This window comes from Rhinoderma darwinii, chromosome 5 (genome assembly GCF_050947455.1).
Source record: "Rhinoderma darwinii isolate aRhiDar2 chromosome 5, aRhiDar2.hap1, whole genome shotgun sequence".
Lineage (NCBI taxonomy): Eukaryota > Metazoa > Chordata > Amphibia > Anura > Rhinodermatidae > Rhinoderma > Rhinoderma darwinii.
In genome coordinates, this window is record NC_134691.1 from 283753418 (window position 1) to 283766101 (window position 12684).

At 39.4% G+C, this 12684-nt stretch overlaps 1 protein-coding gene across 5 annotated transcripts in view; it reads left to right on the forward strand.

Annotated features, from left to right (window-relative positions):
• SATB1 (SATB homeobox 1) overlaps positions 1-12684 on the forward strand; it is a 159408-nt gene that overhangs the window by 79071 nt on the left and 67653 nt on the right. For 3 of the 5 annotated variants that reach the window (XM_075827221.1, XM_075827224.1, XM_075827226.1), the window contains exons 1-5: positions 3500-4928; positions 7421-7656; positions 10219-10395; positions 11001-11127; positions 11817-11940. In XM_075827221.1, coding sequence (XP_075683336.1) covers positions 7446-7656; positions 10219-10395; positions 11001-11127; positions 11817-11940 — 639 coding nt within the window. In that variant the 5' untranslated portion in view covers positions 3500-4928; positions 7421-7445. Of the gene's footprint in view, positions 1-3499; positions 4929-7420; positions 7657-10218; positions 10396-11000; positions 11128-11816; positions 11941-12684 lie in introns of those variants that run through there. The other 2 variants (XM_075827225.1, XM_075827222.1) reach the window with 2 other exon arrangements.

Consider the following 12684-nt stretch of genomic DNA (forward strand, 5'->3'; position numbering starts at 1 on the left):
GTCATAGCCTACGTTTAACGTGAAGGTCAAGAACTTTTCCTGAGATATGAATGGGGCCTTAAAAAAAAGTTCAGACATCTTATCTCTATCAGGGAAGCCGCAAATTAAAAGCTGTTTGCATGGTACAACCGCTCTGTAAAGGGCAGATTTAGAGAGTCATAACGGTCTTTTTTCTGTTGGCAAAGCCATACGAGGGCTTGTTTTTTCGGGATTCAATTTTTTTCAATGGCACCATTTTGGGGTACATATAACTTGTTGATTACCTTTCATTATCTCTTTCTGGGGGGCATGAAAAAAACCCAGCGATTCCAGCATTTTTGTTTGAAATTGACCCCATTCACTGAGCGATGTAAATAACGTCTTACCTTTATTCTATAGGTCGGTACAATTAAGGCAATACCAAAAATGTATAGTTTTTTTTTTTAAGTTTTACGACTTTTGCATAACAAAAACACGTTTTTCCTTAAATAATTTGTTTTTGAATAGCTGCATCACAAGAGCCATAACTTTTTTTTTTTTCTGTCAATGTAGCCATATGTGGGCTTGTTTTTTTGATTAACATTTATAATTTTTTGGGTGAGGGGGAATGGAAAAAAAAGCAATTCCGACTTTATTTTACTTTATTCTGTCAACACAATTACAGCGATGCTGAATATACAGTTTACTTTATGATGTACTACTTTTACAAAGAAAAAAAATATTTGTTAAAGAGGCTCTGTCACCAGATTTTGCAGCCCCTATCTGCTATTGCAGCAGATAGGCGCTGCAATGTAGATTACAGTAACGTTTTTATTTTTAAAAAACGAGCATTTTTGGCCAAGTTATGACCATTTTCGTATTTATGCAAATGAGGCTTGCAAAAGTACAACTGGGCGTGTTGAAAAGAAAAAGTACAACTGGGCGTGTATTGTGTGCGTACATCGGGGCGTGTTTACTACTATTACTAGCTGGGCGTTGTGTATAGAAGTATCATCCACTTCTCTTCACAACGCCCAGCTTCTGGCAGTGCAGCACTGTGACGTCACTCACAGGTCCTGCATCGTGTCGGCACCAGAGGCTACACTTGATTCTGCAGCAGCATCAGCATTTGCAGGTAAGTAGCTACATCGACTTACCTGCAAACGCCGATGCTGCTGCAGAATCATCTGTAGCCTCTGGTGCCGACACGATGCAGGACCTGTGAGTGACGTCACAGTGCTGCACTGCCAGAAGCTGGGCGTTGTGAAGAGAAGTGGATGATACTTCTATACACAACGCCCAGCTAGTAATAGTAGTAAACACGCCCCGATGTACGCACATAATACACGCCCAGTTGTACTTTTACTTTTCAACACGCCCAGTTGTACTTTTGCAAGCCTCATTTGCATAAATACGAAAATGGTCATAACTTGGCCAAAAATGCTCGTTTTTTAAAAATAAAAACGTTACTGTAATCTACATTGCAGCGCCTATCTGCTGCAATAGCAGATAGGGGTTGCACAATCTGGTGACAGAGCCTCTTTAAACAAAATTTGCTTTGGTCGCCATAACTTTTTTTATTTTTCTGTAGATGGAGCTGTATTATGACTTGGTTGTTTTTTTTGCGGGCCGAGCTGTAGTTCTTATTAGCGCCATTTTGGGGTAAATGCAACTTTCTTATGTAACTTTTTATTTTATTTGCGAGGTAAGGTGACCAAAAAACAGCAATACCAAATTTTTTTTTTTAAGGTTTTCACATTGCGGCTTAAATATTATTAGATTATAATAGTTCAGAATTTTATGGACGTGGCGATACCAGTTATGATTTGTTTGTTTTTTTTACCTTATTTGCGGGAAAAAATGGGAAAAGGTTTTTTTATTTTGAACATTCGATTTTATTTTTTTGTATATTTAAAAAACTTTATTTAACAATTTTTTGTCCCAGTTCGCGACTTAAAGAGGCTCTGTCACCAGATTATAAGTGTCCTATCTCCTACATAATCTGATCGGTGTAGATAACAACAGTGGTTTTTATTTTGAAAAATTATCATTTTTAAGCAAGTTATAAGCAACTTTAGATTTATGCTAATTAGTTTCTTAATAGACAACTTGGCGTGTTTTTACTTTTTACCAACTGGGAGTTGTACAGAGGAGTGTATGAGGCTAACCAATCAGCGACCAATCAGCGACCAATCAGCATCATACACTTCTCCCCATTCATGTCCATTTGTACACCGCACAGCGTGATCTCGTGAGATCATGCTGTGCTATCACATACACCCACATTAACTTTACTGAAGTGTCTTGAGAGTGAATAGACATCACCTCCAGCCAGGACGCGATGTCTATTCACACTCCTGACACTTCGGTAACGTTTGTGTGGGACTTAATCACAGCACTGCGTGGACTTGCGTGTGTGCTGCTGTTAGTCCCACACAAACTTTACCAAAGTGTCAGGAGTGTGAATAGACATCGCGTCCTGGCTGGAGGCAATGTCTATTCACTCTCAAGACACTTCAGTACAGTTAATGTGGGTGTATGTGACAGCACAGCGTGATCTCGCTGGATCACGCTGTGCTGAGTACAAATGGACATGAATGGGGAGAAGTGTATGACGCTGATTGGTCACTGATTGGTCACTGATTGGTCAGCCTCATACACTTCTCTGTACAACTCCCACTTGGTCAAAAGGTAAAAACACGCCCAGTTGTCTATTAACAAACTAATTAGCATAAATCGAAAATTGTTCATAACTTGCTCAAAAATTATAGTTTTTCAAAATAAAAACCACTGCTGTTATCTACATTACAGCGCCGATCAGATTATGTAGGAGACAGGGCATTTATAATCTGGTGACAGAGCCTCTTTAAACAAGCGATTATTTGATCGTACAACACACTGTGACACGTATTTGCTGCAGTATATTGCGCTTTTTACCGGCTTCTATTAAAGGGGTATTCCCAGAATCGCCAATTATCAGCCTATCCACAGAATAGTCGGATCGCTGTGGATAGGTGATGATTGTCAATTCTGGGGAGACCCCTTTAAGCATTATTTACATAAAACCCTTTTAATAATGATACCCCACTGTGTTATAAACTAGGCGCTGGCACGTAATAATATTGTAATAAAGTCCCGGACACACAGCTACGTGTGTAAACAAATTTGAATTAGTAAAAATGTTTTAAATAATAGTGAATAATAAGCTCCCCCTCACCTTGGCTGTATCCTAGCAACCCTGAGCTTTACTACACGTGTCCCATTATGTCACTGAAGTTTTTTAGGAGTGCCTGCCGCTTTAACGTAGTTTGCAAAGTAGCAAAAACTATGTTTTCTTTGCTTCCCCTGCCCGTGCCATACACCTGCCCCGACGCCCTGTCACTACTGTGCCCTCAGCCGGCGGTGTGTAAGGGGTTAAGCAGTGACAGGTTGGCAGAGCTGCCGTGTCAGTGGCCGCACACTCCTCCCCCTCCTTGTTGTGTGCTCCTGTACGTGTGTGTCACTGTGTGGTGCTGAGCTCAGCCTCCCCGGCCATGATGCCTGCCCGCCTCCTCCGCCCTTCCCCTCACACTGCTCCCTGTTATTCTGGCTATTGTGTATAATCTGCGCGCAGCCGCCTCACTCTAATCAAGAAGATTAGAGATTCTTGCGCGTCCGGAAATCCCAATCCCCCTCCCCCTCTTTGCTAACTCACCCCTCATCCATCTCCTGTCACCCTGATAATTACCCCCCTCCCTCCTCCTCCAGCCTGCACCAATGCCCCTTCCCCGGACTTCCTTGTATATTCCCTATCCCGCTCCTGATCCCATTTATCCCAGCCTGCTGCTCTCCTCCCCCTCTCATCATGTCTCTCCTCCTCCTCCTCTGTCTCTCTCCCAGGACGTCGGCTGATCCGGGGCCGCCAGGGAAGGGCTTGGGGCTGCAGGAAGGGAGCTGGAGCTCCGGCGGTGGCCTGGCTGCTCTTATTTTATATTAAAATGAGGAGGAGGAAGAAGAAGCTGCAGCAGCAACAGCACCGACATCTACAGGGAGAGCAGCGGCGTCGGCAGCAGCAGCATCCTCCTTATTATTAGCGAGAGCAATAATAGAGAGCAGGCAACGGCGGCGGCAGCAGCAGGAGGAGGAGTGATGAGTCAATACAACTAATAATTTAATGGGGACACAGAAACGCAGAGACAGAGAGAGAAGCAAAGCAGCTCCGGACACAGCACACAGCCCTGACTGGAAGCACAACTCTCATCCTCTGCCCATCGTGTAGTAAGGACTAAGCCCAGGACTGAGGACTCTACATCTTCCTGCATTGTGAGAAACTACTGAGCACTTCCTTGTGTCCCTCCCTCCCCCTGTGACAGGGACTGAAGCTGCTGCTCTCACTTTCTTCACTTCTTCCATTTATTGTTATTATTTATCCCCCCCCCCATCTGTGTTATCTTCTCCCACCCCTACCCCCCATCTACTTATACATCCACCTGTCAACTACTCCTGCCTTTGAGAGCAGCTCCAACCCTCTCATCACCTCCTGGAAGAAACTTTGTTGCTTTTATTTATTGAATGGACCTAGGTGGTAGCATCAGCTCTCTGTTATCTGCCACCCCCCTATACTTGATCTCCATCCTCCTACCCCTCATGTGTCCCCTGTTGTCACTATGCTGGGGCTTGATTTGATTGTAAGCTTCTTGGACACATCTCCAGACTGACTGAGTGACTGCTCCCAGCTGCTGCTTCTTCCTCTTCTGAGCATCTCTGAGTATTAATATACTTTTTTTTTATCTGAACGGTTTCCTCCTCACATCAGGCTCGTCCTCCCCTTGCACATTTTGTTCATCGCTATTTATTTTTTCCTCCATTTTGGGGAAGAACATAAACATAACAATATATAGCAGAGAGGATTCCTCGTGTGCTGCTATAAGGAGCCCCATACAGTGTGAGGACGCCGGGCTGTTGCCTTTCCATTTTTATGTTGTGGAGTGGTGAGTATTGTTTGCAGTGTGTGTTGTGTTGTTATACTGTGTAGTACTTTGCGTCTTTGTCTCTTTAAAAAGGTCAAAGGGAAATCCTGGCCGGGATTGTGGACTGGAGGCTGCAGCAGCCTTGGATGTAGGTTCCCTGTGTCTCCTGGGACTGTGTACGTTGATATGTGGAGTGACAGCGACATGGAAACTTTTACTTGTACCCGCAACGCCTTCTCCAAAATTTCAACTGATTTCTATTATTTGCTCTTTCTTATTCTGACCCTTATTTTTATTTGTTTATTTATTTTACAATGTGTCTTGTGTGTACATACAAAACACACACTCCCCTTCTTTATATATACACAGTAGTAATTATATACCGGTGTACAGTGATTCATATCGACCTCACAGCTTATTAACTCCATGTGTCATCTCCACTTTGACCCTTCAGTTGCCCGGATGTCCTACAATTATAGGCACCCTGGTGTTTGTAGACACCTGCTTTAGGTCTATGCTTGACATCTGTTGACATAAATCTTCAGGGTGGAAAATATTTGTGACTTTTTGTTAGACCACTTGCTACTGTACCTGTTTTGTAAATCGTAAAAAAATTTCTTTACAACTTTTAAAAATGCCAAAGAAAGTGATTTATATCTCCAAGATAGTTATTGAAGTGTTCGCTGAGTTTCTTAGAACTTTTCTTGAGAACTTTTTTTTTTTGAACAAATATGTCATTATCTAAGATTGACAAATATTGGTTGTGACTTTGAAGTCGGAAGACAAAATTCTTCATTGAAGCAATTGGTTAAATTGTAATGTTTTCAATGTCTGTGGACAGATCTTGATATGTTGACTGTTTCTTTCTTCCTCATCATCATGTTTTATTTTTATTATTTTCGTTGAATAGTTAGGTTGTCACAGTTTGTTGTGATCCTAGTAGAGGCAAACCTTATAGCACCCCCCCCCCCCCCATTTTTGCAGTGAATGGGTTAAGAAGACTGAGGCTCTGGCTGACAGGGATAACTACAGATAATAGTCACCGCCTTGTGCTGTCATTGTGGGTACGCTCTGCTCGTCATTATTTGTAACTGAGATCCTGGTGAACTTTAGCCCTGGGCACGGTGCTTTCAATGGGGGAAATTAGATGTTTTCTGTATGTTTGGTACAGATTTTGACGCTGACGGGGGAAATTCTACATAAAGGAATAGACTGAGCTGTATGTCAAAATGTGTCCAAATAGCGTTGCCACCTCAGACACCCACATGCACCATTAAGTGGATTGTTACAAAGTCAGGACCCTGGTAAATAGATTATATTCCTATACTTCACCAGATAATGCACAAAGAGGTAGTGCGGATCTTATTTAGGAGCTTCTAAGATAATTCGATTAATGTATCATCTTATCATTTTTCTAAAATTGTAAATAATTCAATGCAAGAGGGGTAATATCTGAAGAAGTGGCTCTTATTATGTTATAAGATGGATATTTCCAATTTATTGGGAAAAATTCTTGACTAAGCACTTCTGTTTAATGGCGTTGGAACTGTAAAGTTGTCGTTTTGGACTTTTTGGACACTTGTCAGGCAGTTGTAATTCTCATGTGATGCGTAGAAGGAAGTTTGGAGGTCGCAGATCTGGTCACATATTTTTTCCTTGCTCGGACAAACACAATATGTTCTAGTGTTGAGGACAGTATATTTTGTAATGTCCCTCAATGATAAGACGTTCCTCATGTCTAGTAACTTTCTCTGGTGTTTAAAAGCTTTCTCTAAGTTCTATTGATTTTGAATACGAGCGTTGTATAAGTGACCTTTCACATGAACCTTGGAGAAGTCCTGGCAGCAGGTGCTTACGTACAGGAGAAGTCCTAGCTTGGGGTGAACATGCGGAGATAGTAATCACGAGCCTGCAATAAATATATACTTTACTAAAATAGTGTCTGGAAAGTCAAATCAAACAGGTATTTGCTCATGTAAATCCACATAGACCTTTTTCTGAATTCCTGGCTATATACTTTGGCCATGAAAATGTAAGACGACTTCTTACTGTTGAAGGAAACGTAGACCTCATAAGTTCATACTGGAATCAACTGAAACTGTCAGATCTGATAAAAGTAAATAGAATAAACTCGTCATTGTGTGTTCTTAGTTCTATCATTTTTCTTGCCAACTGACGCTGCAGATTGTAGCATGGACGTGCCATGGGTCCTTGACTCAAAGCATTCCCCATCGTCTACAATGACCAGACTTTCTTAGCAAAAATCGATAAGGACCAGCTTCACAGGTGTTCCAAATAGTTGCTTATAAAGGAATGGGCTGCTCTCGTCTTGAGGTTTACGTGCACCCGTACATTCGCCCCAGGCTATGTGTTGCATTTAATTATGACCATATATATATAAATGTATCTTTATACAAGTAAAATTGGTTATGGTGTTTTTTTTCTGCAGACAAGCATGCCTCGTTGATTTATAAATACTCCTGTTTTTTTTTTTTTTTCCTTAATTGTGCCAGGTGATCCTTAGAGGCGGGACTGAGCATGGATCATTCGAACGAGACAACTCAGGGGATAGAACATTCAGAAATGTCTAACAATGTAAGCGATCCAAAAGGTCCGCCAGCCAAAATAGCCCGCCTTGAGCAGAATGGAAGTCCTCTAGAAAGAGGAAGAATTGGAAGCACAGGAGGAAAAATGCAAGGGGTGCCACTTAGACACTCTGCACACATGATGAGGAGCAGTATCAGAAAAGGTAATATTCTTCATTTCCCATCCTGAAATTTAGGTGAAGGAGAAGCTGCTGCTGCATCCTAGGAATTGTTTCCAAACGAGACTTTAAGTAGTTGCACTTTTGCCGTCTTGCCTATTCGATTTCTTTCGTTTTTTTTTGGTTTTTGTTTGGATTTTTGTCTTAAGAAGCCTCCAGTTCATCAGGTATAATACATTTTAAATAGTTCTATTGCTCTTATTATACTTATTGTTCTTTAACTTATATTATTTTCATAATACCTGGTTCAACATTCTTGGTGCTAACCTCAAGTGTGGTAATATCAAATTGTTATATAACCGCAAGGAGAAGATCTTGGGCATATATATATATATATATATATATATATATATATATATATATATATATACATACTGTAGGTCTCAAATTATTTTATTTTTTTTCCAAAAAAATAGAAATAATAATTATTTTGCTAAAGCAGATGTTTTTTCATTTTCTTCTGGAATTCAATGTGCATTATTTTCAAACAACTGATCATTTTCAACGACATAGTTGAAGTCAATGGAATTTCATTGTACCCAAAGTGTAACATTTATCATACAATCATTCATTTTGCATTCAGTTTGGCGAAAACAAAGCATATATTGATCCTAAAATGAACAGACACAGCAGTTGGTATTGTTAGATCTCTATCTATTAAAATGGAAAAACAGCACTTCAGCAAATTCTTTGGCCTCTGTTCATGATTACCCTATTTATTGATTGTTTGCCAAGAATGTATGCATCTTAAGAAAGCCAGGGTAGAACAAGCATTAAAAATATAATTTATTATGGCTTTTCAAGGCGAGTGCATTAATATTGTACCAAGGAGCTGGAGCGAGGCTATAGAAGAGGACTTTCTGACGCCTGCAAACATATAAGTTCTATAAATTCCTAAATAGGAGATTTCAGCTGTCTCCGCTACTATGTGATATTTGCACAGTAAACTTTAACGCCAGGACAGTTTTAGACAAGGTTTCTACAGACTTGCACTGCTCCTTATGCAGACTTGCTGTTTACATAGAGTCATAAATCTTCTGCAAAAGCCCTAGCAGTGCCTTCAGGTTGGAATCATCTAGTATTTTTAGCACTGACCAAAGCTTTCCTCTTTTTTAATGCTGGACAGTTATAAAGTTGCTGCACTGGGAAGCTGAGCCAAGTGTTAGATCAGAAGGGAGCAGTTGTGTGACAGCGCTGCTGTATGATGCTGATCACTTGACCAAAGGAGTAGATGAAAGACGTCAGCGTATGTGGCATATATAACATGGCATAGGTGCTGGAAAGCGAATCATTTTGTAGCAGGTTCGACATCTGCCGCACTCTAAACAATATACAAGACAGATCCCATCATTAAAACCTGCCCATTTGTCAGGAGCTCGTAATTGCATTGAGCCTGGTAACATCTATGTTTTGCTATACAATGATCCAGCAGTTGCAAGTTTCCTGCGCAGGGAGCCTTTGCATTGAATAGATGGTAATCTACTCCTCTGTGCCAGGAAAGAACAAATGAGTGACTTGTATAAGGTCGCAAGGAGAGTTCACATAATGAATTGAGCTCCCCTCACCCACTTCAAAGACAGAGGAATCCCCACTTAGCTACTCCTTCAGAAGAGAATAGCTACAGTCTTCCTACATGTTGAAAGAATTTTCTAGATGTTAACCTATTGCATACCAAACTGGACCATGGAGCGCAGCAGTATAGCGAGCCCTGGATTGCGTATGTGATTTTTTTTGTTGTATGTGAATATTTAGCCTATCTATGAGATTTCTATTGTTGTCATTTATGATATCATTGAGGTAAACCCATTTTTGGTGGAACGTGGTGTCTGCTTCTTTGAAGCTTCAGTAGCTACTAGCATGGCATACCTGTAGTAAGATGTCCGTGAGATAAGGAAAGGTCTGTACTTGACTGAAGCAAGATCATCTGGTATTTTACTCCATTTGTCTTGGTAAACAAAACGCCTTTCGTGATTTGTAACTTTTAAGATAATATAACCTCTGGTCTCATTCTGCTTCATGACAATCAGAAGTATACATCACTGTTGTGGCTGCTGTCTGTATCAGGCGAACGTTTACTGGAGTATTTGTTATGATAGTGCAACATGAACGTTCCACCTAAATAACGTATGTAATTCTTAGGTTGTAAGTGATTACCATCCTGTTATGTTTAAAAGGACGACTTAGCAATTTTTTTATTTGATGCCGATGGGTTATTTAAATAATGTTTTGTTTATTGTAATATAATCTTGAACGTTTTTTTTTTTTCTATTTATTTATTTTTTTTTCAATTTTGAGATGACAGATATTTTGACCTAGCATCAAATACAATTTCCACGTGCAGAACACACAGTTGACACTTGTAGGTGGATGACGTGTTTATTTTCGCTCTATGAAGTAACGCTCCTTTTCTTTTTTTCAGCCAATTCTCTGTTCAATCATTTTAAACAAAAGTTGTTTCTTTTTACTATTTTTGTTGTTGTTATTATATGTTGTTGTTTTGTATACCGTTGTCATTGATATGAACTTTTATGTTTTTCATATTCATAGGAAATATGCTTCCAGTTTTCTGTGTAGTGGAACATTATGAAAATTTCATTGAGTACGACTGCAAAGAAGAACATGCAGAATTCGTATTGGTTAGGAAGGACATGCTTTTCAACCAGTTGATTGAAATGGCTCTGTTATCCCTCGGATATTCTCACAGCGCAGCTGCCCAGGCCAAAGGTGAATAGAAAAATCATAACAAAATGTTATATAAAATGTATTTATTTTCATCTGTAATATTTTGCCCTTCAATATATATATATATAATTTATTTTTTCTAACTTGTAAATAATGGGGCTAGTTGTAAGGGACTTCAGATGTTATCACTGAATCATTAGCATGCCTATTGACCTTAATAATATGGTCCACTGAGAATCTGGGGAGAAATGCTGAGCATATCTGAGCAGATGGAATGCTGAGAGTCAATTTGCATTTATGACTGAATACCTAGATGTGTTTCCTTTTTCAGTTTTCAAATTTTTATTAGTATTTAGGCAGCGTAATTTGCTGCTGACTATTTCTAAAACATTTTAAGTGTGAAATCATCGAAGCTTTAGTTTCTGTGATTTCACTATGTGCAAATGTTAATATTTCTTTCTAATTTATGCAGGTCAATATCTATTCATCGCTTGATATTTGTTTCTAAATGTGATGGTATTTTCCCATTGTGTATTAGTGGGATGTATTTTTTTTTTATTTTTTTTATTTCATTGAAAATCGCGAAAATATTTTATTTTTTTCTATATGTCAGTAATTGGGATTGTCACTTTGTCCTCGTGGTTTAGGGCTAATCCAAGTTGGTAAATGGAATCCAGTTCCACTCTCCTGCGTGACTGATGCGCCCGATGCGACCGTAGCAGATATGCTTCAAGACGTGTTTCATGTGGTCACCCTGAAAATACAGCTACATAGGTGAGTCATAGCGTGATTCAGAAGTGCTTTGTTCATGAGCAGATGTGCAATATTCCCATGTCACTGTCATAGACCAAAATCAAAGTTTTAAAGAAATCTAATGTAACATTGTCACTTTGACAATGTTTTTTTTTTTGTCTTGCTATATGTACTGAATTATATTTAGTCAATTAATTCAATACATGCATTACAAATTGGTGTTTTACATAAAATGTACTTAACAGAAAAATATTTTGCATATCCTGTACCATGCCATCTGGGTATGTTCTGCGAAAGAGTGACTTCACCCTTCTTAATGTAATCTGGTGTGTGTGTGTATATGGATTATTTTTGTTGTTGTTGTTTATACTCCAATGGCGACTGAAGGGAAAGAAATATTCTTAAGTCTGTTTCTCATGATCAGTTGTGAGAAGGCATTGCACCTTAAATTGTTTCACCAAGCGCATCAGAGCAGGAAGGTAGAAGTAACATGCAAAAATAGTCGCCACATGCAGCTGATGTATAATTCATGCATCAATACAGCAGATGTGTTGTATAAAGTAATTAACTAATCGGAACAATCAGGAGACCGAGAGCAATCTCCAGATGCATCTGCTTGATGCGCAAAATGAAATCTGTCTGTCTTAAAGGAATGTTCTGCAGCAGGATGCAATCTTGTAATAATCCCTTCTCTAATCTGTCTCTAATAGTTGCCCTAAACTTGAAGACTTACCTCCTGAACAGTGGTCCCACATAACCGTACGCAATGCTCTGAAGGACTTACTGAAAGATATGAACCAGAGCTCGCTAGCTAAGGAATGCCCTCTATCACAGGTATCCGAATTGAGAATTACTGACAAATGATATTCTTGTCAACAGTCCAACAACTGGCGTGACTTGTCTGGTCATTGTATTGTGGTTGTTGTCACCTCTGTAGGTGTTGTACAGTGATTCTTAACGCATTATGTCTTCTCACCTGCAGTACTTCTCCAGCACCGTGCTGGAATTACTACTGTACACTAGTGTTACATGCTTGTCCACAATAGTAGGAAAATGTCTTGTACAAATGTCTACACCCAAACAATGAATTATGCATGCAGCTAAGGGGGGAGAAAAAAAAAAGTGAGAAAAGATTCCTCTTGGGACACGGAATAATTACAAGCAACACAATTAGAATCCTGTCATATAATCTAATTAAAATATTCTGGTAATACAATTAAACCATTGAAATCTGGCGTTTTTTAAATACTGATCTTGAATGACTTGGTGGTGGATTTCAGCAGGGTCACAGTCGCTGTAATAGTGACTATTAATAGTTTGGCCTCAATCATGTAGTTGCTCAGTTTTTTCATCCCTTTTATTGAATACGTTTAGAATTAATTTCCCTTTTTTGTTTGTTTCTGGCTGGTAATGTAAAATTTTGTGTTTCAAGACCCAGTTTTAGTAATATACTCGTGTGCTAATTTTTGTTAAAATTTATGGAAATCATTTTATTTTTTCGTTTTTTTGTTATAATTCGCGCTATTCTTTTTAAACCTGCAGTCTTTCCTGATAATCTCTCTTGCTGAGAATTTTTGC